This window comes from Apteryx mantelli, chromosome 2 (assembly GCF_036417845.1).
Source record: "Apteryx mantelli isolate bAptMan1 chromosome 2, bAptMan1.hap1, whole genome shotgun sequence".
NCBI lineage: Eukaryota > Metazoa > Chordata > Aves > Apterygiformes > Apterygidae > Apteryx > Apteryx mantelli.
In genome coordinates, this window is record NC_089979.1 from 130022200 (window position 1) to 130049524 (window position 27325).

The 27325-nt window shown below is 37.0% G+C and overlaps 2 protein-coding genes across 9 annotated transcripts in view; one reads left to right on the plus strand and one right to left on the minus strand.

The window, feature by feature from the left end:
* Positions 1-3985, plus strand: part of RFTN1 (raftlin, lipid raft linker 1) — a 98275-nt gene extending 94290 nt beyond the window's left edge. For all 6 annotated transcript variants that reach the window (XM_067291530.1, XM_067291526.1, XM_067291531.1 and 3 more), the window contains one exon: positions 1519-3985. In XM_067291530.1, coding sequence (XP_067147631.1) covers positions 1519-1947 — 429 coding nt within the window. In that variant the 3' untranslated portion in view covers positions 1948-3985. The remainder of the gene's footprint in view (positions 1-1518) is intronic.
* Positions 3986-7249: 3264 nt separating this feature from the next.
* Positions 7250-27282, minus strand: OXNAD1 (oxidoreductase NAD binding domain containing 1). Of its 3 annotated transcripts, XM_013941412.2 has the most exons (9): positions 26762-27282; positions 23023-23185; positions 22683-22746; positions 20559-20665; positions 16880-17021; positions 13526-13562; positions 13320-13420; positions 10328-10436; positions 7250-9601 (listed from the first exon to the last, which is right to left on the minus strand). In XM_013941412.2, exons 2-9 carry the CDS (start codon positions 23151-23153, stop codon positions 9447-9449), a joined length of 846 nt encoding a protein of 281 aa, XP_013796866.1. In that variant the 5' UTR covers positions 23154-23185; positions 26762-27282; the 3' UTR covers positions 7250-9446. The 3 variants fall into 3 exon arrangements, with proteins under 3 accessions (XP_013796866.1, XP_013796865.1, XP_067147633.1); XM_013941411.2 differs by having other exon boundaries at positions 13320-13562; XM_067291532.1 differs by lacking the exons at positions 13320-13420; positions 13526-13562.
* Between the last annotated feature and the right edge of the window lie 43 nt (positions 27283-27325).

The following is a 27325-nucleotide window of genomic DNA, read 5'->3' on the forward strand; positions in this document are numbered from 1 at the left end:
ATGTAACAAACTTAATCTAATAGGTTTTGAGTGGCCTCTTTGATTAAGGAATAGATAGCTAAATCAAAAATTTATGAACATATCTTTCTCTTGAGCAATTTTGGCACAGACTTGGTTGCACTGGAAAAAAAGGCTTCTGGACCACAGCTGAATTTCCTGCATGTCCAGATGAGATGATTAATGCAGTGTGGAAAGTACCAAGCATTTCCTCCTAAACCTATCACTGAGTTTGCATCAGCTTGGATACCACTGATGAAATTTTGTGCACTTTCCCAAGTACTTATTAAACTTATTTAAGATGGCTCACTGATGGCTTGGAGCATGCTCTAGCTTTTCTTGGGAAAGTCAATTTATTTTTTTGACCAATGAAGCAGATAATTTAATGGCGTATTTGTCAAACTTACGTATGTTATACCTATTGTGTCAGTATTTCAAGATACTGCTGGTTCTCTCTTTTTTTTAATAGTAGTTAAAACAGCTCCCCTGAAATGGCGGTTGTGGTAAGTCTTGTGGTGAGTGCTGCAAGAGGCAGCTTCATGCTTTCTCCTCAAAAAGCTTTTATACAAATTGCTCAGAATATTTTAGAGTTTGTTGTAGTCTATATCACTCTATTTTAAATATTAAGTCCTTAAAAACATCATAATCTAAAATCACTTGTGGCTTCTTTGACATATTTATGGTTTAACACAAGCAGATCAGATGATACATTTGCTGCTTTTCAGCCTCCAGACTGGCTTTGAAAGGTTTGTGAAGGTTTCAAAATGCTGGTTTCACCTTGCCGATGCTGGTCCCCTGCAAACTATGGGCTTCTGGATAAGACAAGCCTTTGGAGCCACTTTATAGCAGCTCCACACAGAGGCTCTTCACACAGTCTGTCACACAGGACAACATCCCTTTCTGCACACTAAAGAATAGTTGGATAACTTTCTTAAAAAAATGTATTTGAACATGTGCACTGTGCAAGTTGCCAACATGACACATTTTCTATCCAAACATCAGAACAAACAAGCTGATCTTTCTACATTTTCTCTTTTAGCACTGTTGCCTTAGCAGTGGGTGAATGTGGGCATGTGTATCAGCCAGACTTCATTAGTTCTCTGCTAACCTGATGAAAAAATTAGAATAATACTGTAGGATTGCTTCCTCTGCCTGCATTTGTGCAGCTTTCCATTTTCTTGCTTTCCATACAGTGCAGATTGTCTGCCAGGATGCTGTGGGTTATTACCTCAGCGGTGAAACATCCTTTAGAAAGAAACCTATTAAGCATGTAAAATAGCAGAGGCAGGATACGTAACAGAACCTCTCTTCTGCATGTAGTAGCTACAGACTTGTAGGCACAAATGATCTTAAGCCATCTGATTTACTCATACTTCTTTTTTTTTTTTTAATCTTAGGTCTTTTTGATGAAACTAACCTTTGAATTAAAACTAAATAATCAAATCATTTTTATTCAGGAAAGGAAATGTCCGCTTGAGTTTGTTTCAAATGACCTTTAATACTGGGATCTCTTGCTTGCAGTTTCACTGGAGGTTCTCCAAGGAAGACATGCACAACAAACAAATGAAGAAATCCATGAAGGCTAAATTAAGCACTAGGGAGAAGCAAATGGCAGAGGAGGAGCAGGAATTTGAGGTTGCAGAGAACACGAGAAACCTGGAAGCGCAAATGTCGGCAAGAGGAAAGCCTGATGCGGAGGCTGGCGTCATAGACTTGGGAGAGGAGGTAGCAGGGAGCGACGACAGGGGTACCCAGGAGGATGGGGGATCAGAGAAAACGCGTCGTGCCAGCTGCGATACTGAACAAAGTGAAACACAGGTCTGCCTCAGTCAGAGCACGTCCGAGTGCTGCGAGCAGCAGGTAACGGACAGGGGAGACTGTGCTTCTGCGACTGACGGCTGCAGCAGGAGCAATGGGTTCGGATTGGACACGGACTTTTCCTGCAAGTAAGACCTGCGTTTCGAGAATCCTGTGAGTTGCTGATATTTTGCCAATACAAAAGAACAGATTTTGCTAATCACCCTCACTAACTCCGTTGCTCAATTCAGCGTTTCTTTGGCATTGTACTTATGTGCTCCTTAGCTCACCAATTTCTTGATGTCTTAAGTAATTGCAGGGCCGGGGCTTTTTGACCCACCAAGGCTAATTGCCGAATTCCGTCCACTTTACAGAGTGGGCAAGGCCCTCTGCTGTCCTGTACAGATACAGTTGAGATTAAAAATGGGGACAGAAAACATGCTTGGGTTTGCTCTGTGACTGATGTTAGCAAACTAGGTTTGTACCTAGTTCAAGGCAAACATTCCAGTTGGTCAGATTTTATTGTGTAATACGTTTCTGTCAACATATCTTTGCTGGAAAAAATATTGTGCCATATGTTATTTCAACATTAAGCTTGTAGTGTCATGAAAATGGTATTTGGGCTCGAACAGGCTGAAATTGGAAAGCTTAGACAAGATGGCTGTATCTGTGTTTATCTTGAATAACATTTACTGATGATATGCTCTTCTGAATTTTATTAACTCTTGTAGATCTTTAAAGCAATAAGCAAACTGTGTACCTGTAATGTAGGTACATGGGGTAAACAACTCCCCTAATAAGTTTGTGTGAGGCAGATGATTCCAATATAAAATGAGATTTCCTATTTTCTTACATTTATATTCTGTTTGCCAATCAACAATTTAACAATAATTGCTGGGGTTTCAGAAAATAGAAAAGCAGAAAGAGAGCATGTAAAATGTACTTCTTTCCATGTGTATCTTCACTAAAAATGGAATTAAGTGTTGCCTCCCAACCCTTCCATGTGATTATTCACCACTTCCTTGTTGTTATAAAATGTGCTGTGGGAAAGAACTGAAATGACATGCAAATAGGAGAGGTCAGTGGCCAACAAATGTCACTAAATGTCCTTGTGGAATACAGATACATTAATAGAGGGGCCTTTTTTATACAACAAGGAACCAAATTTTGGGACTGATAATACATAAAACATAATTCTGCAAAATAACCAACATTTTTACATTTGGAACTATATTCAAATAAATACAAGTACATGCACATGTGTAATGTAGTTTCTAAAATAAACCAATCATCTTCTCCAAGTACTTAGATATTCTTAAAAATGTAAGAAGTAGTAGTTGTTTCTCTCTTCTTAACCAGCAGTACCATCTTCATCCCTATTTAGAAGTGTTAAGTAATCTGGTAATAAGGTGAGAAATATATTCTAAATTCCCCTGCCTTTTTTTTTTAAGCAAGAGCTCTGTAAGTAAGTAAGTGATGTATTATTTTTTTTCCCTTGGCTGATTTGTGCCTAATAATTTTCATTAGTCTTCAAATCAAAATGCTGTACAAAGAAAAAACTGTGTTTTTCATCAAATGCACATTTAGAATGGTTTCAAAAGTACTTTCAACACCTAAAAATTATGCAATTGGCAGAACATTGTGGAGATGGAAAAAAATTGTAGCATTTTGAATATTCATCTAATTTGGATAATGGCACTTAAGTTTAAAGCATTCCATTTCACACACAGAAAGCATGGTAGTACTTTTTTCATTGATTGAAGAGTATTTATTTTGAGTTTAGTGGTTTAACCACATGACTGTAAATAACTTCAGTTTCTTGTGGTATTTTTCAATTAGTTCATTCAGTTTTTTAAGATTAGACTGAAGTTTCCATAGGCTCAAAAATCTATTATTTCATTTATTCTGCTTAAATGCAAGGTCTGTGCTCTGGACAGTTAGAAGTAGTTGTCTGCAAATTTTAGTAGCATAGGATCCTTTTACTGATGGTTTCTGTTTTAAGGACTAGCTTTATACTAATCTTGTTTAAAATTCACTGTATTTAATGATCATTTTACTAGTGGAAAGTGTTGCAATATAATGAACTTGTCAAATTTGAATAGAAAGCATTTATTGGATTGCAGTTTGACCTTGTTTAACTGAATCCCAACTGCTTACAAAACTGAAGAGAAATAAAGTTCATGAGGAGGTTTCCTATTTGTGGTGATTACACAATTGCCAATAATTCGTCCCAAAAGAAGGAACTCAGGGTCTGTCGCTGGTGGGAAGCTTCTGGCTACTGACTTGCCATTAGTTACTAATGCTGGAAAACTGGCTACACAGTTCACTGTCACCAGTCTGACAGAAAATGTGAGGCTTTATGGGAAGGTTACACTTGTTCAGCTGAAAGTGTGATTAAAAGCTTAGTTGCCCTAACTGCTGCAGACCCGTAAGGGTGGGAAGAGCTGAAAAGAGCATTGACATTTTTCTGTTTAAAAAAGGCAAGTGGATTTTGGTTTTACAGTCACATAATCAAATCCAGCTTGTGATTTTGAATGGCTCTGAGTTAGTTCAGCTGTCTGGAGTTGTGTGTGTGCTTTCACCACACCCCTATCTCAAGGAAACTAGGTGAGCTTGAATCACCTTGAAGGCAGAGGACACAAGCGTGGTTTGGGTTGGCAAAGGCAGGCTTGGGGCACAACAGCAAGGCTGTACAGCTGTTAGGGCATTTTGTATCTCAGCCACCTTTGCCATTTGGGGCTTGAAAAAGCAAGAACCCCGCAGCGGCCAAGGAAGTGAAAGCAAGCACTCGGCATCTGACTTGAAGCCTGAATGGAGAAGAGAAACGGCTGGACAAAGCTTAACTCGCATGTCTGAAAACCTGACCAACACGGGCTGTATGCCAACAGCGGAGAGGCTGTATGTGGCAGAAGTTGAAACTGGAGTTTGGCTACAGAGGTACAGCTTCTATCTTAATTTTGTGGGGAGGGGGAAAGACCTCATAAGTACTTCTCACCCAGAGCTGCCCCCAGGTCCAGAGCAGGGTTTGTCACCCCCAGCAGAAGGCAGCAAGAGGAGCCAGACTCTTCCCTCTCCCATGGAGAGACGGCATTTTAAGCCCAGCCTAGCCTTCTCCCAGACCAGGCACGACCTCCCAGCAGGGAGGCAAACTAATGACTCTCTCCTAAGGGCAGCAGCAAGTACTGCTGGGGAAGGAGCTGGTGGGTTATGTTACCCCATGCTAGGCATGGGCTGGTGGCAATTAGGCACTACAGCATACGCAGGTGGTGCACTGGTGTATTTTAAAAAAAAGCTTCCTTGTTAAACCAGAGAAATACACTTGTGTAGCCCATTTGCAGGAGTTGCATCTCCCTGGAGGAGCAGGCACAATACTCTGCCAGAGCAGGAGTGAGGCCTGCTGCGTTCAGAGCCGCTCGTTGTCCAAGTAAGACAACAATTGTGAAAGGGAATGAGTTCAAAGGAAGAAATCCAGCTCAGGCAAGTAAAGAAGTGTCAAAGACTGAATGGAGATAGAAAAAAGTGCTGGATGAATTAAATGAAGGATAGAAAAGGGCTTTTTATGTTGTAACAAACAGCTGAAACTCAGGTGGGTAGAAAATCCAAAATGTTGAGGCTTCATAACTAAAATAGTTTATGCAGCGTTTAGGAGGGGCTAAATGTACAAGAGATGTGACTGGCACTTTATCTTGGATAATGTATTTAATTGGATCTGTGCACTTGAAAACAAAATAATGGAAATAACTCAAAGTAGCTCAAACATATGAATGGAAGTGAAGCTAAGTAAGAACAATATATGTATATATTTTTTCTAATTTGGCTCCTATATCAGCCTCAATTTCTGAGGTGAGGAGAAGTAACTTGAAGGACTCTGCATTTGGATACCCTGCTTAGTCTTTGTAGTTTCCATGATTGTATGTTTGCCTCAGGGAGCCAATTATAGGGCAGAAATAAAGCAAGATCAGATTTGCACGCAGGATTTCCATCATCCTAGGACTAAAGCGTATAAGAAGAGCGGATACTAATTTCTTGATGATAAATGCTTCTCAAGAATATTAGGTATGGTGGCTAACAATATACACACACCTGTGAATTAAGATTTGTGGATACAGTTCATGTCTCCAGGGTTATAAATGGCGATGTGCTTCTGATTTAAAAAGGCTATCCTTCATCAACAGAAAGGTACCTGTGGTGTTAAATGGGGTAGTTGACTCTAATCAGTACCCTACCCATATATTGAAGGGGGGGGGGGGGGAAGCTTTACAGTTTAAAAGTGCTTTCTTTTATTCCCTGTGAAAGCACCCTACTAACTAAAATAGTAGATATCTGTGATGTAATGGTATCTGAACAGTCACTATTTTTCAGTTAATTAATACAAATCCTATAGGAATACTTCATACTCATTGTACCAGATGAGCACACAGCAATCTGGTAAAATAAATGTCACAAAAATGAGAAAAAAAGATTCAATCTAATAATGCTGTCACACCAGGTAACTTGCAAACCATCATCTCATTCGGTTTTAAGTATATAGGTGGACACATATATTATTCTAAAATTTTTTTTCTTTTCAAAAAAATGTAAATGTCACTCTTGTCTACCTTAAGTCCTTCTCTAGCTGATTACACAAATATAAGATGAATAAACATTTTCTAAGAATAAAAGTTACAATCTGACAATGTGAAGAGGATGAGCATTGTATCTCCAAGTCAGCAGCTTTTGAACAGCAGGGGTTGCTTTCTGTTCCCTATCAGTGTAAGCTAGTATCACACTTATTGGTATGGCATATGCTTATATGGTTAATTTGCCTTCCTTTTTTCTTAATTATGGTGGAGTCATATCAAATAATAGAATTTAAGGTGAAACTAGTGTTTCAGTATAAGAAAACCATGAAGCTATAGGAAGAGGAGACTCTCAGAAGATTCATAAGCCTCAACAGTAAAAAGCTATGGAGAAACCTGATTGCCATTATGGGGCTGTTGACAAACCATGGGCTTCTTGCATGGGAAATAACGTTTATAAACATTATGTGCATTATTAAGATATTCCATGCTTTTTGGCAGGATAACTGTTCAAGGTAAGAAAGAACTATTTGTTAACAAACCCAATCTTAGGTTACAGGTGTTTTGGGGAGAGTTTTGACATGTGGGGGTGGGGGAATGTCTGTGTATAATAATATACAAGCGGGTTTAACCATACAATTAGAGAAATGTGTCTTTGCCCCATAGCTCTCAATCTGAGTATAACAGGGGATGACAGAAAGAGGTTAGAGGGAAAGAGGTCCATTACAGAAGCAAAGGGTTGTGAAATGTCTTTTATTAGATGGGCATTTTGGTGCAAGTCTGAGGAGTGGTTTGTGAAAGATTTCATTTGGGCTGAAGAAAGGATGTGCATTAAGGAAAAGGGTAAACCAGTTTATAATCCACTTAGTGATTTAAAAGTCACAAGGAAAACAACATTTAAAGGCTTCTCGAATTTTTTTTATTATTACATTGTTGAAACATGCAGGAGCCCAGTGTGTGGCTTTTATTTTTGGGCACTAGTGCTTCCTAATGGCAGTTTATTGCACTTTTCTAGAAAAAAGCCTGCTTCCTTCAAGCATCGAGCTCTGATGTGTCAATTTTATCTTTCTGAACAAAAAAAACCCTTTTTTTAATTCCTGGTGACAAGCACACTGTCCTGTTTACCTTTTAGAGTGAATGAACAGGCAACTGTGTCCCCTGAGATATGGGTACTCAGAAAGAATCGTTCCCCTCATTTGAGTAGGAAGGAATTTGATGATCCCAAACCTCTGTGTCTGCAATGACTGCTGAGTACACAAGTAATGTGAGCAGACACATAGCACTGGATGGTGCAGACGCTGAAGAACGAGCCTGCAGTCACCAGGAGATGACTCCTTATGGGCAAAACCCTCAATGCAGTATTGTTGCCAAAAGCCTGAGGCAAATCTCAGTTCCATCAGGAGGAGTTCACACATTCATGATCCAATATGCAACCTTGTTTCCTTCAGTGGTTTGTTCTGAATTGCAGTAAGTATGGATTTTTCTCTTTGAAGCTCAGTTTGCTGAAGAGCTTTATGATTATTTCAGTTTGTCTATTCAATCATCTCCTTCAGCAATACCAATGAGATCCTCCACGCTGCACCTGAAGCAAGGGCTAGGAGTTTCTCAGACTACCACACTATATTTTCCATAGATTAGATGAATGTAGATGTGGCAGTAGGTAGCCTGCACGACACAAGTTGTAAACCCTGTCTTGAAACTCTAATAAAAGGGATAAAAATGAGATTAAGAGTGGCTGGCCTCAGCATATACTGAAGTCAAAATAATTTCTTGAGAGAGAAAACTAAAGCCGGAGTAGTACCCTTTTTATGCAAGCAGAGGGAAGGGATCCTTGAAAAACTGTTAAGCTCTTGACACCAACAGTGCTGGTGTAGACTGAAAACCAGGTGCTAATACTTTTGCAACCTCAGTTTAATAGACTAGAGGGGCGCTGATGGCAGGAAACTTGTTGCATTATCTATTTGACTATTACCTGAAATGGGTTTAACTTATGGAAAAGAGTCATTAACAAAGAGACCTCATCTGTTTAACATTTTAAAATAATTTAATAATAATTTAGTAGTTTTAACAATTTAAACATTCCTTTTTCTGATAAGAACTTGGACTTTCTATACAGATAATTAACTAATTCTCTCTCATTGTGGCTTTTTGTTATTCTCCACATTTCTATTTTTCTGCAAGCCAGGGGAAAAAAAAAGATCTTTTCATAAGGGCTTAGGTATCAGAAACCTAGATACTTGCTTGTACCTTAAAAGATCAAACTTTCTAGCGATGTTTTCCCACACAAACCTGGAACATGCTAGAACTCTGTACTGAGCAGGATTCAGGAGATTCCCTGTTTCAGCTGTTGCTCATCTTTGCCATTTTTGAGGCCATGCAGGGAACACGCATCGGCTGGGTGAGCTGCCTCAGCCCAGGCACAGCATGCAGGTTTGCATTACCCAGAATATCAGCAGAGGCTGACAGAGGTTTTTAAACACATCAGTATTTTTAACTCAAGTCTGAATATAAAAACATGTCTTTTATTGTCAACACAGTTGACAATGACTTAAATAAAATCATCTTTCTTCTTTTAACAAGAAGTGACAGATGCCAAAAGTCACAACACAACAACCCTACTTCTATAAAAATATTACTTTAGAAGTGTGGAAGGTAGTGTATTGACTCATTAGCACAATTTGGAGCAGCATCAGAAGTTGTGGCTTGAATTATTTTTTTATTATAAACTGACTCGTCATTGCTGTACATTTAATTCTCCACAACTCAAACTGAGCACTGAAAGTCATTTTAAAGCTAATAAAACAGGTGGGTAAAGTTAAAAATATACTGCTATCCAGAACAAGTAAGCACACCATCAAAAAAACAGAAGAGTTAATGTCTTCAATATAAAATCACTTTTTTTCCCCCCCCCAAAAGTAGCAGCACTGCATTAAAGATACATTATAGTTAAATCTAGGGAACACCATCATGATTCAGGATGGCTTAATGTATGGGGTGGAATCTTCCAATTAAGTCATAGTCCATTTTCTGTACATTTTACCTTATCAAAATAAATTGAAAACAAATACTATATTTTCTGTTCAGCAGCTCTTACTACCACCATTTCTCAAAGAAAACACAGTCTCTAGGAACACCAATATTTGCTAGTAGTTTGGATATAGATTCTATCATTGGAGGTGGACCACAGATGTACCATAAAGTATACTTAGATACATGTTTTTCTAGATCCTCTTCAGATATTCTTCCCTCTAACAAAGAAATAAGTAAGAAGTGAGAACAATATTTAATCATGCAGTAATTTCAGAAAGAATGACTGGTTAGGGTTACTTCAAGCACTCGTTTCTTAAAAATAAGTCAGGCTTATTGAAAGATGTGCATCAAGGTTTGAGGCCTCCAAAACCACTTGTTCTTCTGGGAATTTAGATGAGTACCTCCAGTTGGAATGCATGAGATATTAGTCATTTAACAGGAACACGGCTTACATACAACTAAAAATCTCACATTCGGATGAAAAAATAGGTAAGTATCTCTCTAATCCAAGTACAACAAAATGGAATCATGACAAAGTATCTCTTACAAGCTGTCAGCTTATTCTTCATCAATCCTCCTTTAAGCAGTAAATCTAGACAGGAAATACTAGTTTTTGGAACAAAATTTGCAGTGGAAAATACTCATATAAACTTTATAATTAACAGTATAAATTTAGTACAAATGGAGGTTCACTACAAATGAAAAGTTGCAAAAGTATGTTTTTTCTCCAAAGCATAATATATACAATGAAATTATTCAGGTTTTTCATATACAAATGTTCTTATTTATGCAGTTGACTCACATCTCATTTTGAATCTTTAAATGTAAAGATATTAAATTATGCATATAAACATACACTAGAGATAACTATATTAACCTTGATCCTCTAGAATGCTACCAAACTTAAAACTTTAGAAATCTCTGTGCATTGCCATTATATTTACCTGTGACATATGGCTGAAATTCTTTACAGATCTGTGAACTCTGCTGAGTAACGTGGAAATGACATGTGATCTTTCCAGGAAATGCATTCATCAAACCAAGAATATTTTTCTGTAATGTTAAACACACTTGCTTATACTCCAGTCCATTAAATCAAAGCAGATGTGTGCATGCAATCTCAGAACACCATTGATTATTACTGAGTACCAAGACGCTTGCATTTCAGTGCCGAGAGCTTGATGGAGTTGATTTAAAAGTACAAGTACACAGGAATTCCGTACCTGGAATCTGAATACACTGCCAGCTATGTTATTAGTGCTTTTCTCTCTCTCTTTTTTTTTTTTTTTTCACAATAGATTGTAATTAGTAACAGTTGGATCTGAGAACCATTTATGTCTTTTCCTGGTTTCTTCCCCATATAAACTGTCCCAGCTTCCTCCTTTCACTTCCAAATGGGTTTTCCATTTAAAAAAAGCCCTACAGTTTTAATTTACCAGATTTTAGGAAGTTTTCAAGTCTGAGCTGCTGATCTGGTAAGATAACTAGACCTTCTACTCCACTTTTCTTCTTCTCCAGGTAAAACCAACTGCGGTGTAATGTTAATGTTATTTTTATCAGAGTAGAAACTCTGTAATTTTCAGTTCCCTAATTCACAACTGTGAATTATCACCATCAATATTCGGTTACCACCAAAAACCCAGTGGCTTCAGTTCAAATCATAGTGAGATGCTGCAATTAAAAAGTCTTAGTTTCATAACTATTTACTGTCTAGATTCTGCGCTACTTGGGATTTTCATTGCTGGAAAGGATAGTGGGGAAACTCTTAAAATATTCTGAAATAAAAGCGAGTTTATTTTGTGAACATGTAAATTAGCTCATTTTTTCTGTGTTTGCTTACTAACTAGTCTTCTAAATTGAACAGTCTGCCATGGGTTGCTAACAAAAAAAGAACAAGACAGATTCTACTTCATACACAAAGATGTTTTTGATTCCCTCTAAAGACTTGGAATAAAGAACAGTATAGATAGACACTGCCTTATACCACTCCACTAGTACATCTAATATTGGCCCATTTTCAGTGTTTTGAATGTGACTATAAACTTATGTCCCATTCATATGGAACCACACGATTGATAGCACTTCTGAAACAAATTATGTCCTTTTGATTTGAAATCCTAAGATCTAGCTAGAAAGATGGCCTAACCAGTTTTAAGGTGAGTCTTAACCTGCTTACATAATCCTGCAGTCACCCACAGCACCTGCTTGTAAGCTGTCACTGTGCAATTCAGTGACAGGGATAGAAAGTGGCAGGTATCACACACAACATGAAACACCACAGTACCGTCTTCCAGTATCCTACAGCAAGGAACACACTCTTCTGTTTAACTGAATGAAGCAAAATTTGAACAGCCCAGCAGGATCTTTGCAGCCTAGTAAATTAGTGTACAAAATGAAGCAGATTGAGGGAACAGGTCCTCCAAACCACTAGCAGTTCACAGAATGGTTGAGGTTGGAAGGGAGCTCTGGAGATCATCTAGTCCAACCCCCCTGCTCAAGCAGGGTCACCTAGAGCTCGTAGCCTGGGACTGTGTCCAGACAGCTTTTGAGTATCTCCAAGGATGGAGACTCCACAACCTCTCTGTGGAACCTGTTCCAGTGCTCTGCTACCCTCACAGTAAAGAAGTTTTTCCTTATATTCAGATGGACCTTCCTGTGTTTCAGTTTGTGCCCGTTGCCTCTCATCGCCAGGCACCACTGAAAAGAATCTGGCCCTACTCCTCACAGAGCTTTGTATAGATGTATCTCACAACAACATAAGGCCTCTAGTGATCCTGTTTCCCCGATTCTGTGCACAGAGGTAAAGAATTTTTCATATACATATTCTGGATACAAGGAACATGTGAAGAAAGAGGGGCATGATATATTTTAAACATTGCAATGTATCATTGTATTCTCTCTGTTTCGGAAGCTCTAATACAAAAGCTCTGCTGTTGTAACACTGCTGAAGTGGAATTTTTAGAAAATACTGGTGCCTATGCCAAATATAAATTGTGCATGCTTAGAACAGAATGGAGACTAGTAGCTGGCCAAATGAAAGAGCTGATAGGTTGCAGTTTATTATGCTGCCTTCAGTAACTAACAAATGGCTTTTCAAAGAAAGGCAATATCTTCATCTCTAGCAATCTGGTAGAAATACAGGGGAAAAAACTACTGATGGGTACTGTAAGCCAAACCACCCTTTGTCACAATATATACAGTTTCTGGAATCAAGATGAATTTTCGCCTTTCAACTTAGCATATTTTCCTCAATATCTTACAACCAAAAGCCTTCAATTTTTCAAGGAAACCTAAATCATTAGGGATGCCTCTTCACAGCAGATGTGCTAATCTGACCCCAAATGTTATCAGTGACCCTTATTGGCTGAGTGTGTGGCAGCTGATCTTTCACTGCTCTGTAAATGTTGATGGAGTACTATTACAAACAATTTTACAAAACAGTTTATACATCTTTCATTCATATACTAGCACCCTATAATAACCAATATATTTATCAGCAAAGCTCCCCTATGATTTTAGAAAGTATTTCCTTTGGATATAATTGCTCTTGTTAGTCTTTAAATTCAATACAATCTGTACTAAGATGATGTGGTTATAGTATTATATAATATTACATATACTATTAATGTGTATATACATACATATAGTATATAAAATCTCTAGAATACTATGATACTATTATGATAGTAAAATGTAGACATCTAGGGCAAATTGACTTATCACTAAAGTCAATGAAAATCAGGCAAGTCCAGTAACCTCCTCTATTTGTATACTGGGATAAGTAATTAAGCAAAATACATGAGATTTGGCGCAGGAAGTGACTTTTTCCTCTATTTGTACAGTGCCTTACACAGGGGGGTCCTCTGTAATTCAGCACTAGAATGATACATGCACTAACAGATGAATAACTGAGTTCTAATTTTGTTTTTCATTTACCTTAAATAAGAGTTCGTTTGTATTTTTTGCACTGTAGTACAGCTTCACAGTTCCCATTTTGTATCCATATCCTTTACTCTCTTGATATTCATGAAGATCTGCTACATGTAGCAGTATAGAAAACAATGGGTTAATTCCAACACCCCCTGCTATCAGCACTAGTTTTACAGGGGGGTCACCAGGCTGAGGATCAAAGAAGAAATCACCTCCCACTCGCAGAGCCACTTCTGAGTCAAGAGTACACTAGGATGGAAAAGAAGATACTTAATTTCAAAACTAAAAGCAAAGGTGGAAATATTATTCTTCTTGCACCATGAAGTCACATGGACTAGCTGGACTTCAGACTGTGATTTTTGATTTTTATTTATTTTACCAATGAGATAAAACTGAAGTATTTTAAAACATATACAGAGTTTACAGTTATCTGAAGTCAGTTGTTTCAGGATTTTTTGGGATCCAGTTTCACCCTTAGGCTATGATAAAGGCAGGATGGTGATTCCCCCCACCCTGGCCCATGAGAATTGAAAAAGGAATGATCCATACAGGAGTTTTTCAACTGCAGGATGTGGTTGTAAAAACCCAAGGATAACATGTAAGATCACACTTTTACCCAAACCCAGCTTCATGTCAAAAAAGGCATTTTTATGAGGTCACAGAAGGAAGTCAGACTGAGTTACACGTACTTGGAAAGTTTTTCTGTTCCCATTCCTTAAAAAAAAAAAAAAAAAAAAAAAAAAAAAAAAACCCACACAGAAGTGAAGCCTCCACAAGAAATTTCTTGTAGAGCCACTTTTGCATTTGCTACATTAGAGTTGTAGAAGAAAAAAATCAGGGAAAAACATTCTCTCTTCATCCTCTACTTGTATTGAAGAAATGATTTCTTAAAGAAAGATGCCAAAGTAAGTTTTTTGATCATGGAAAACTAAAGCTATAATAAAGAAAACATTTTGAGCAATGTCTTCATGGTACGCAAATACTGCTTCTACTCCAGCTTGGCCACCTATATCTATATGAAGGGTGAAACTGAAGTATAAGGAAATCAGGCAAGTTCTCCCACATCACAGTAGGTTAACAGAACAAATTGGACCAGAAAACAGAACTCATTTCAGACTATATAGATTTTTTTTGAAGGATAGGGAAATAAAGAAGGCAGGAAAAAAGGGAGAGAAAAAGAGAGGTAAAAAATACAAGAACTGCTGAAAAAATAGCAGTTAATTATTTACTGCTAATACTGTTAATTATTTAAAAGTGCTTCCTCCAGAAAATCCTTCTGATATCAGGAAACAGTAAGTGAAAGAAGACAATCTCCATTAACAACAACGATATAGTAAGAAAGGTCCAAACACATAACAGTTCTATCAGGAGGAGGAAGGAGGTCCTTTGGAACAGGTATGGCATAGAATCAAGACGTTCCTAAAGTAGCTAGCATGACGATTAAACAAAAGTCTCCTGCCTTTCTTAATTATTGCATAAAGTATTCTCTCTCAATTATAGTGTAAGAAAATCAGCATTTAATATCTGAAACTAATTTCACTCTTCCTTCTCAACGTACACTGCCAGGCTTTCTCACCATGTTTTAGTCCGTTTTAGAGAAGCACAAATCTAGAAGCGTTCCAAATTCATATGGCACAGGAAAGACATAGGATATGGTCTCCTTCATGGAAATAAAGAGAGTTTTTTTTAATGAAGAAACATTCTTACTCTTGTCCAGTCTGCCTCCATCAGCTAATGCTCATGTTGAATGGACATAGGCCAGACGAAGAATATCTCTTAACCAGTATTTTGCATCAGCAGTCTCCCACATATTCTAATGCTTTAGCCATGGCAATAATAACTGTAAGTCAGTGTTCAAGAAAAAACAATAAATTCTGGAGTAATGCTGTGGGAAAGTGTTGTCCTTTAGCCTAGTTTGCAGATACAGCATTGAAACCATTTAGACAGAAAGGGAAAGCAATACATTATACATACATTTTACGACATAAAAGGCTGTGTTTTCCTGAAGCTATAAAGTACATTGTGATGAAATCTGTGATTTTATATACAATAATGTTAAAGCTTAAATATAATCACCTCTGAAAAAAGTTAGATGCAGTAAGTAAATGAGGATTAATTACTCTCGTAACACCTTTTCACCCTGTGATTACAACATTCTTTATAAATAATTTTTAAATGATTAAGGTTTTTAACCACTTACACAACTTTTTCAAATTCTAGGTTGCTACAGTTTTTCCTTCTCCCTTCCTAAGGAAAAGTATGCACTCTTGTTTAGATAGAAAAGCTGATACATACGCTGCTGGTTTTTCCACAGCATCAGATTTGAATGAGCCTCCCTGTTAACTAAAGACTTCCTTGTAAATTCAACCAGAAAATTCAGCAACAAATTCAATTATGACATCAAAAATCCCAGCAGAGTCTCCAGAGATAGGAAACTACGAAGTTAGGCTTTTCATACTCTCTAATGAACAATACCAAAGAAATAGGCAATCTTCTATGTAATATGTAGCCCAGTGTCATGTCCACTGCATGTTCTACACAGCATCACAAAAAAGGTTATTTCATTTAAATTCCAGTGGAGATAACTTGATATAACACAAATTGAAATACTGTGCATGATCACATGGTAACTACTAGATTAGTATCACTCTGGATATTCTCAATTCTTAAATAGTAAAGTTGCATCAATCTTTACTAAACCCTGTTGGCTACTGACGAGCACTGCAATACTTGTAAGCCTGGAAGAATCCGTCAATTTAAACCCTGCAGCCACATTTAAGAAATACAAATGGCAGGCAGAGAACAGTAAATAGGACAGATCATAGTAAGTAGGATGGTGAACAGAACAAAACAGTAGATAGGACAGGTCATTATGAAATATGAGCAACAGAGAAGGTACCCTTCTGACTCCAGCTAAGTAGGGTAAACAATCAGTAGAGATGAACAAAACACTGCAAGAGGCAGAAGTGTCAGACTTTACTTCTAATACAGCAAAAATCAGGTCTTGGACTATTTACTATTATAAAATTACATATATTTAAAAGAATACTGCAGAAATTCTAAAGTATGATGTTGCTTTGCCATTTTACAAAAAACAATATAAATATCTCTTTTCTCCCCTTTAATAATTTATATTTTTGTCTGACAATGACTCTGAGTTTTTATTTGTAGAAACGGTCAGGAATGATGGCAAGTTATAAGCTATAACTCTGTAATGCATAACACAGACTGGATTCAGCAATAAGACTTAGAAGCAGGAACACAAGTTAGAATAGTGTTTTTTCAACCTTCTTCAGTGCATGAATTCCAGAGGAGTGACAGCCCTTATAAATGCTGACTGCAATATCACTGCAAGTCCACAGACCACAAGCTGAGTCAGAAGATCACAATAACCAAATTACCACATCAGTATCTTATTTCAGTCTCTTAGGGAACAGAGGGCTTTAACATTTATGTTGTATTAAAAATGACTGACCAAGTCAACAGGATTTTTGCAATCCATATCAAAAGGTGGTCTGAAATCAAAAAAAAGGCAAATCTCACAATCAACATTTAATATCATTTACCTCAGTGTGAATCCAGTGAGCAGGAGGATGAACAGCACGCTTTACTGCTAGCTCTAATATTCCATCTCGTTCCAACAGACCAGGGCTTGAACATATTGAGAATCCCCCAACGACAGAAACTCCAGGAATAAAGAAATCAACCCTGAATATTGACCAGAAAGAAAAGTTAAAAAAAACAAACAAACATGAAAAATAATAACCAAATATTGTTGCAAACAAAGTGGCTGGCTTTATTTCAATTATCTTTCCTTTACAAAGACATCTTCATTTTGTTCACAGACCTCTTCCAAAAAACTAAGGACTCCAGCTTGAGTAACACCATCTCATTAGAGTTATCTTCATCTAGAAAACATGTCATCAAGTGCAGATAAAAAAAACACCTTTATTAAACTAGCAGATTTTTAAACTGTTCTGCTTTGAGCATTAGATGCAACATCTTAAGAAGAAGCAGAATTGTAAAGTGTTTAAATTAATTATTTGCATATTAGAAAAACAAAACAAAACCACAGCATAGTCCAAAGGAATGGTTTAAATTCTGCTCTTTTCAGTGCTTTTTTTGCTCCCTTTAATTTTCAAACACAAGGCAGCTGAGAAACTAATTTTGGAGAAATTGCTCGATTGCACACTTTCTTTCCTTGGGAAGATGAAATATATGAAGTTAAAACACAGTGTGTAAAAAATTTTCTTACGTGAAAAGTCAGTCACTACAGTGAGCAGAATTGCTATACATATTGAACTACAATGCCCTCTGGTGGCAGACATACTTTTCTAGTTGGTAGAAAATTGGACTGCAGTAAGTTATTACATTTTTTTAAGTGAAGTTAAACCATGCATGACCTTCTACAGATTAGAAGGTAACATACAGCTAACCTTTTGCAATTAGAGAGAATGGAAGACAAGCCATTACTACATGTGGGCTGTAATTCATTTTCATAAAGTAAAGTTTTGATATTCCAAATAGTATCAGAAAAAGTTAGGAATTGGTTTATGATCTAACATTTAAACCTCTATACTACCAAAATCTTTAAATATTTCAATTTTCTGCAGGACATAGCAAAATCCCTATATTTCAAAAAAATCCTAACATCTAAATTCAGTTGTGCTGCTCCTCTCAGGGACTGATACCACACTGGTAAACAACACCAACTACTATAGAGTGATTATTCAGTTCAAGCCTGAGTTAGGTTGGCTTCAGTATTAGCTAAATAAGAATGTAAGGAGAAATATAGACTGCCTTTCACTGCACAGACATTTCCTTTTAACAAAAGAGCTGTATTCTTCATGGACACCACAAAATGTTAAGGGAGAAGAAAAGCACTTTGAATAGCTTACTACTTTCTGAAGAAAAAAAATCTTATCCACTTGCTCCCCACAAGGCTTCACCCTTCAAAGAAAAATATCCTCTCTCTCAAAGTATATACAAAGTTATGACAGACAAAATTATGACAATACTACATTGATACAATTTTTTACTCTATGCTAACAAACATGATGGCTCATAAAGGTATCTGACTGCAAATAAAAGGTGAACAACCAACAGAAGTTGAGAAGGCTGGCTGATCTGAAAAATCAGTCATTTGGCTTATTGCACTGTCTCAGCTTCTGCAGCCCCACTGACCCCTAGGGCTCAGCATCTCTGGCAGTAAGGATCTAAGAGATTAGAGAGGATGATTCCTATGTTGCAGCATTTACTAGATCAAAGGACACCTCAAGAAGCTACCAAAGCTCTTTACCACCCTCTGCTGGAAAATAAAGTAATCTTAGTATTTTGACTAACGTAAAAAATTAAGAAATTATATTTATGCGGTAAAGTGACAATCTAGATAGGGTTAAAATGTTTTCCCTGAATTATGAGGGAGAAATTATTTGTGTCTGGGAAATACACATACACAAACATTGCTGTGAAACCTTAATGTAATTTACTTTTTACCTTCTAAATTACTAATAGAGGCGTGTGTTTCTTTCTGTATTATTATTTCTTTCCCAATTACCCAGTTATAAGAGATTTCAGTGCACAGTATATTATAACATAGCAGACTAGCTTGTATTTCTGATGGCTTACCTCATTTTAGCTATGCGCCGTAAGAAATTAAAAAAATGCTATTCATAACAGTAAAAGTGAAAAGAATAATTCTAGGGGCAAAAAAACCTATAAACTGACAAAAAAGAGAGAAAGAAAAGATGCGAAACAGAAGATCTCACAGTGGTTTTTCATTTCTCTCATTTTAAAGGTTACCTAAGCCAAATATGTAAGGAAAGAAAACCATTAGTAATTGCTAGAGGAAGAGTTCAGAAACATGAAAATAGTAAATTCAGAACGGATGACAGCAACAAATCTCTCTATTATTACTTTAAGTCATATAAAGATCAAAACCTACTAGCATGCTTGCAAAACAAATTCGTTTTTGCTTATGAAAAACTGGATAATTAAAACACTTTAAAATACACTGCAGTTACAAACTTTGGTTGTAACATCTTACTATGGCAAATTCTAACAAGGTAGCCTTTTCTACTGAGGAAATTGTGGCCTGATTTTTCTTACTGCTCATCAAAAAATGTGATCACAGCTTATAGCTACAAGTATAGAGAAGTTGTTGTACATCTTACAATAGCATTAGAATACTTTCAAGGAAGAAGAAAATGAAAAAGTAATTATAATTAAAGCTTTCGGTTTTCAGCATGACAATTGCTAAAGCATTTTTGAAGGATAAATGCATTTTCCAAGTACTGGCAAGCAAGAATTTAATATGAGTCACTGCACATGTGCAAAAACTGCATCAAATTACTTCACAGACACAAATTATTGCAATCAACATCTTGTCTTCTGGTTCTAAATTTAAAAGCCAGCATATTAACACTACATGAGTAACATATGCTGTTAATATCCTAGCAACTATACTTTGATTCCAGCAAAACCACTCTCAGCTGGCCAAATCAATAAAAAGTTTAAGAACATTTAAATGACCAATGCCAAAAGCAACTAGTCATAGTTCTAAATTAATCTTTAAGAGAAGAAAAGTGATGGAGGTGAATTATTTTTAACAAGGAAGGAAAATAAACAAGAAAAACCACTATGACCCTGGAAAAAAGCTGTAAGGGTTGTTTAAGCAAATAGTTAATTATTTCAAAGGCCTAAAAATTCAAGTTAGTTTGTTTTCAAGTACGCATATCTGTATTTATATACTAAACTGACCTATCAGGCTTAATTTTCAGATCAGAACTTTTAGGAAATAAATACAGGATATCAGGGAATTCTGATTTAATTATAGAATTATAACACCAAAATAAATAACTTGCAAATCAGCAACACTCAGTCTTTGCTCCACTATAAAGATGACCAGCAAATAAAGACTGTAAAAATGGCTTGCAGAATAAAGTGCAGTGTACTTTAAAGTACTCTTGCAGAAATATTGTAACATATATAAATCAGAGCAAAATATTGAAACAACCAAACATTTAAAGAATATCCATTTTTGCCATTTTAAAACCAATATTAGCATATTTAATAACAGCTATTTTAAAATTATGACAAATATAAACTGTTTCACAGAACACCTAATAAAAAAACCACTATATAACATAAATTTATAAATTTTTCAAAATTATCAGAGGCCCCTTCAACATTTTATTACACCTTTCCTCTGCTAGAATTTCCCCCTCAAATATCAGGGGATCTTACCATTGTCCTGCTTTGAAAGTAAAGTCTTTATTTGTGATAGCCAAACGAAGTCTTTTGACTGTCTCTGATTCATTGGTGATTCCACACACTTTTGCTTGTGAAATCATCTAACAAAAAGAAAATAAGTCATTGTGTTATGTAGACAGCATTTTCTGCAGAAGTACTCAAGAATCTCTATATGAGGTATCTATCACTTCGCATGTTACCTGCAGTGTTTCATTACCTAAAGCATCAACATTTTTTCACTGTGATAGAGGAGTGGGAATAGATTCACTTACATAGTCATTGAATGGAAAAATGGCTTTCTATTTACAGCTCATCATGTCTGTCAGTTTTGTCAGGGTTAATCTAAACTTGTATATAAACTTATTTTACTTCAGTTGAAGGGAACATAAAGAGAAGTGATTGCTAGTTACCACTTTTCAGACTCTGACATTTACACAAGGCAAACATTCCTGTATCATTCCAGCAACAAAGTAAAACCATCTCTGACGTAAAGACTGACAAAGAAAACTTCAGTAGCAGCTGGTCTCCCTTTAGAAGTCACTGGGAGAATTCTGGACCTGTATCTGTTCTCATTTAAGTAATTAAATGCATTACCAATCTGAAAGAAAATCAACAAAGCTTACATTTGTGCATTTACACACATACCCATTCACACACATAGACATCTGACATATATATGAATTATGAACACAGGGAAACTGTGACACTGGCATTCATTTCTAGTTAACAGCAGCATTTTTGTTTGACAAGAAGACAGGACTGGATATGAGCCATAGTTATTTTATCTCATACCATTTTTAAAGTAGAAAGAAAAACAAATTATGAAAGATAATACTTTTCTAAATGAAAAGCAATCTTGCAACAGGATGGACTACTGGGGAGGAGCTCCTCACTTAAACTCCTTGATGCCAATCAGCAGAACATGGATTACAAAACCCTCCCTGCCTCTCCTCTTCAGGTACTTTTGAGTTATGATTAATACCTATTTTCTTCTACAAAGAAAGTAACGCCCTAAATAGTTTTCTAAATGGATTGATTTACATACTCTGTTAAAAAATGCTAATGCCATTTACCACATTAGGAAATACTAGAACACCACCACAACTCTCTATTTCTCATCTGTGTAAGATCAAATAGCTTACAAAATGAAACTTTAACCAACTATGCTCTAATTTAAAACACATGACAGGAAATTAATTTCTTCATAAAGCAACATTTGAACATGTCTACTGTCCCATAAAACAGTAGGACATTTGCCAATTTAAAATGAAGTGGCATACTTTTCCACTTTATCAGACAGAATTAAATGGGAAATGCAATCATTCTAAGTTAACAAGACAAGCATCAGATACATGATTTATATAGCTGTTTTGATGGAGAAACCTTACATGCAAGAAATGGACATTAAGTTTTGACCTTCTTCCTTCTCTTTACTCGTCAGTATACTCCCTAATTAGTTCTTTGGCCAATACATCCGACAGAGCACTGGAAATCTGATTCTCCATCAGAATAAAATTATTACAAAAAATTAATTTTGAGTTAGGGCAAGCAAAGACTTCCCATCAATATTTTTAGACAACAGGATCCAACTGGCCCTGAGCAAGAAAGCAGTGAGGAGGAGGACACAGTATTCTGGACTTTGCATTTGTATTTCAAGAAAGCATAAGGCTTTCCCTTTTTGCAGGGAAACCTCCCTGCAAAATGCCTACACTTTTATGTTTCCTTGTATGTTATGAAAGGATTTTTTTTATTTTTTTTAATCTGGAATTTGGAGCACAATAATGGAATCCATAAAAATTTGAGAGGCTTGTACATAGAAGATGGATAGTAGTATGATTTCATTATCTATCATACTCCATAGTTAACCTGAGTTCTGTTAAATTTCTTATGTAACATAAACAGAACACATAGGTCACTGACAATTTTTATACCTCATTAAATTTCACCATTGACCTCAAAATACACCTATTTCACAACAGTAGCAAATATGAAAAATGAGGGGAAAAAAGGTAACAAAACTCCTGCAGAACAGAAAATGAAGCCTAACAATCAAATAGAATTATCCAGTTTCTTCACACCATAAAAAATTAGCTATATCCCATAGAACAGGACACCAACCTCCTGGCGAAAATTATTTGCTGTTCTCTCTAGATGATCCATTTTTCTTTTTGATTTTGTTGTGCTGCAACAAAAAGCAAACAAAGATAATTGTCATTTCGACAACTGTGTTAGTGCCCCTTAATGATATAAATTTCTATTAACACAACAACTTGCCAGTGTAATCCAGCCTACTTTCCAGATGACAAAAGACTAAATAAGAATTAAATAAAAAAATATAATCAGGAATTAACTAAGTATTTACAGATACTATAACAACTTTTCAGCTTCATTTTGACAGTGCTATCATCACATTATCTTTAAAAAAAAAATTAGCAGTGTTTGTAGATGGATAACCTACCCATTCACTGTGCAGTGACAAAAAGCAGAGTGCCTCAACACCACCAATGCAGAATGAGTGGGAAAAATTCTACTAGTACCTCTCAGTAATTGAGGAATAGTAAAACCCACAGAAATAGCAGCACAGGCCATGATGAATAGGTTTTCTTCAGAATTACCAGCTCCTGAAAAAAACATATAAATATTTATTAAAGAAGATACCCATTGTTTGACACAGCTTGTTTTCACCCTTTATTTCCCAGAAATCAGAAAGGCCAAAGCTCAGCTGGAACTAAAACTAGCAGAAAACACGTAGGGTAACAAGAAGGAATTTTACAAGTATGACAGCAGCATAATGTAGTAAAGGGAAAATGCGCACCCATTGTTTGAAGGGGAAGACAACCTAGTCACAGATGGTATGTAAAAAGTTGCAGAATGCAACACTTCTTGCCTCAGTCTTCACTGGCAAAGTCTGCTCCCAGATCTCTGCTTGTACCAGTAGTGTTTGGGAAGGAGGAGAGCTAAGACTGGGGCAGCAACAGTTTAGGGACTACTCTGAGAAGCTGGATGTATTCAAATACATGAAACCAGATGGGATACACTTAAGGGTACTAAAACACAGTTAATATACTAGTGAGGCCATTGTCTATCATCTGTGAAAAATGATGGTAATCAAGGAAAATTCTCAACTCACTGGAAAAAGACTAACGTATGGCCATTTTTAAGAGAAGCAAGAAACAGGACCCAGGGCCAGTGAGCATCACCTCAGGTCCTGGGAAAATCTTAGCGCATTTTCTCTTGGAATCTGTGAACAACAAGAAAGTAATCAGGGAGAGTCAACATGGACTTACCAAGGGCAAACTATACTTGACAAACCTGACCACCTACTGTGTCTGACCATGCATATAAGGGGCCAGCAGTGGTGCAACACAGCTTGACTTTACTATGGCTTTTGACACCATGTTCCACAGCATACTCATTAGGAAGCTGAGGAAGTAACAAGTCAGATGAATGGACTGTTGGAGTGGTTGAAAACTGGCTGGCCAGACAGGCTCAAAGGCTTGATGTCCAGTTGCTGGCTAGTAACAGTAGGAGTACCCTGGAGTTGATACTGAGGCTGATATTGTTCAATGAATAACTTGGATGGTGAGACAGAATGTAACTTCAGCAAACTTGTGGACGATACTAAACTAGATGGGTGGTTGACAGGTTGAATTGGTAGCGCTTCACTTCAAAGGGATGTTGAGAAACTGCAGGACAGGGCAACAGAAACCTCATGAAATTACAGAAGTGCAAAATTCTGCACCTGGGACAGGCCTAATCCAGGGCTGGCAACTTTCCTGCTCCAAATTGGAGCTTTGATTAGATGACCCCCAGAAGTCCCTTCCAGCCAACATATCTATAATTCTAAATGCTCAAAGAATATTTACGTTTGAAAGACGATCCAACAGTGAATATGCGTTCCCTTCTCATTGGTAAAGGAAGGATTCTGGTTGGAAAATTTTATAAACATTAAATAAAACTGTTTGTTTATAGGTTGATTTAAGAACACATGTATCCCTCATTTCCTGAAAGATAGTTCTAGAACATTTAAAAGATGATGAAAGAAATACACACAGCAACACAACAAATGTTAGATCCTAGATAATAATTACGGTCTGTAAACAGTTAAGCAAGAAGTAGATCCTTATATGCACTAGAGTGAAAACATGGTGTGAAGTTTCAAAATCGCATACTAAAACGGAGCTATGACAGAGAAAGATAAGCTGACCACATACAATATTCAAAACAAGTTAGAAATGTCCTTTACTTATAAAGTGCAGGAACAGGTTCATAGCGAGCCAAAAGATCTCTCTCATTGCTTGTAAATCTGCCTTTGTTTTTCTAAGATGGATTAGCATAATTCTCTATCCTATTATCCTCACCTATCAAATTATTGTATTATTTCTATGATGCAGTCCCTTGTTTCTTTAAAGCATTCTTAATCTTTCTCATCCATTTAAATATCTTTTGCAGCATTCTTTTAAAGCATATAATTTATTTTCAAAATGTTTTGTTTTTCATTTTGAATCCTTTGAAATGGCAATGATCCAGCTTGTTTAACTAATCAGGCCTATACTCTCTAGGCTTTCACTAACAGCTGCATTGGCTGGTCATTGAGTAATTTGTCCTGTTTGTAATCTTGTACAAATGAGAGGCAGAGCTTTCATAAATTAGGCTGCTCAGAGATGGAACACATTTATTGTAACTACTTAAAATTGCCACTTTCAAGTATAAGAAATACTTTCTGCACCTTTTAACTGTCCATAATTTGTAATATCTTTTTGGCATTTAATTCCACAGCAGCTTGCAACTTTTTAATGTGGAATTCATATAAAAACAAATCTTCTGCCACCAGTGGGCAAAACTACTTTTGCTGCAGTATATACAGAATATTCTGTTTCAACAAAATACCTCAATACTTTCTACATGCAAATGTTTAGAAGCTACTGATTAGTAACACAAGCATCAAAATTCAAAAAATAGTTTAGCAGGACAAAGTATGCATCTAATGAAGAAGTCGCACCCCACCACATCAGCATGTCCAGTCTGCAAACCCTCTGGGTTGCATAAATTCACGAGATTAGTTTATAATCTGGAGTCTTTTAGATATTATATTTTGTTTATATCTATCTACCTCCCATTTCTTAGTCTTCCAGGCAATTTTTGGTTCATATTTTCAAGCTTTTTACCACTTTAATTAAAAGTAAAAATGGAGGAATTTCGAAAGTGGACATTCTTATGTAAGCTGCTTATTCCGATAGCTGTAACTTTAATCAAACACCACAAACTCAAAATGAGCAGATAAAGTCAACAGAATTAGTGATGCTAGGCTTGGAAAGCCAAGGACTTATAATGCAGACTTAATTATCCTTTTTCAGTGCTCCATTTTTTTTAAATTATCACACCCTTCAAAACCCATTCTGTAACTAATTGCTACTAACCACAGCGACATCTTCTGGTAAAATAAGTGGCCTAACTTTAAAATCCATTAAAGATTCTGGACTGTTTATTTCACATTCTTGCTTTAACCTAATCATATGGCTGCATATGATTGACAGCCATTTGAAACTAGTCTCATCTTCACTACTACTTTAGGAAACAAATATTTCCAGATCTACACATGAAAATGTAAAAAAAAAAAAGGGGGGGGGAGTTAAATATCAGTATACCAGTATGTAATACTGAAAAAAAATGTTTTAGTTTTATCATAGCAGCTACAATTTTGAAATCAAGGCTGAAAGATCCTATTGATACAACATATTTTAAGACTGAGAATCTAACTTCAATTAAAAATAACTCTTGAACAGTAGTCTATTCCAAAAAGGACACTTGTTTGATTTATACTGTCATCAATCACTTTGCCCTCCTGAAAATCACAATAAAACGAGGTTTAATTTTCACTCTGTAACTAATAAATTCCAAAATCTCTTTTAATGAGTCCTGGTTCAAGAGTCATGCCTTCACAACATGTGAACAGACCCTCCTCATCTGTCACCTAAGCAACTTTCTCGGCTCATCCAGCTCCTAAGCTCCCAGTCTGGTGGGATGCTCTCAGTGAGTTTTTTTTCCCCTCTCTTCTTTCCCAAGCCCTTCAGAAACAGCCCCCCTAGTACTACCTTTCTTCCTTTACTCTGCAGAGAGAACGAATGCTGGTGCTGTGTGTGACCCCTTCCTCTCCTCACCTAAAACCCAAACCAAGTAATTCATTTCCTCCTTACCCTCTCATCCACTAGGCCTGGATAAAATCAGTCGGTGCATCTCTTCCTTTTCACAATGCTACACTGAATCCAAACGGAGAGAGTGACTTTTAGTTACCTGCAAAACAAGAGTAAACCACTACAAAAGTTAACCCAAGAGTTTTGAGAGGAAAGCAATGACTCTTAAGCAAGTGGGATAGGGAACCCTGTGCAAAAAGCAACCCCATATCGGTAAGATTCGCTTAATAAACACGCAGTCTTTCCTGCAGAAGTCATGGCTGCAAACAGCCTTTCCCCTTGCCCTAGCATTAATAAGCACATGGCGGGAGGGCACGGGAGAAGTCTGCGCCGGCTGAAGCGGGGCAGCGGACAGCATCATCCACACCGCCCTCCCGCCTCAGCTGTGGGAAGGCGAGGTCGCAGCAGCACCCTGCTGGGCCCCCTCAGCCACCAGGGCCCCCTGCTCCGTGCCCCTCCGCTGGGCGGGAAGGCGGACTTGCGGGGGCCGGCGCGGCGGTTGGGGCCATTGAACCGCCACTCTCCTCAACTGTCGGGGGGGGGGGGAGGGGGAGGCGACCCCGAGAG

Bases quoted from the DNA above. Each gene is read 5' to 3' on its own strand.
- OXNAD1 (XM_013941411.2), bottom strand. From the start codon at position 23,153: ATGGCCTGTGCTGCTATTTCTGTGGGTTTTACTATTCCTCAATTACTG. The intron at 17,022-20,558 runs GTAAGATCCCCT...GTCAATATTCAG, and splicing joins ACTTTCAAAGCAGGACAATG to GGTTGATTTCTTTATTCCTG. The intron at 13,563-16,879 runs GTAAATGATATT...TTTCCATCCTAG, and splicing joins CTCACTGGATTCACACTGAG to TGTACTCTTGACTCAGAAGT.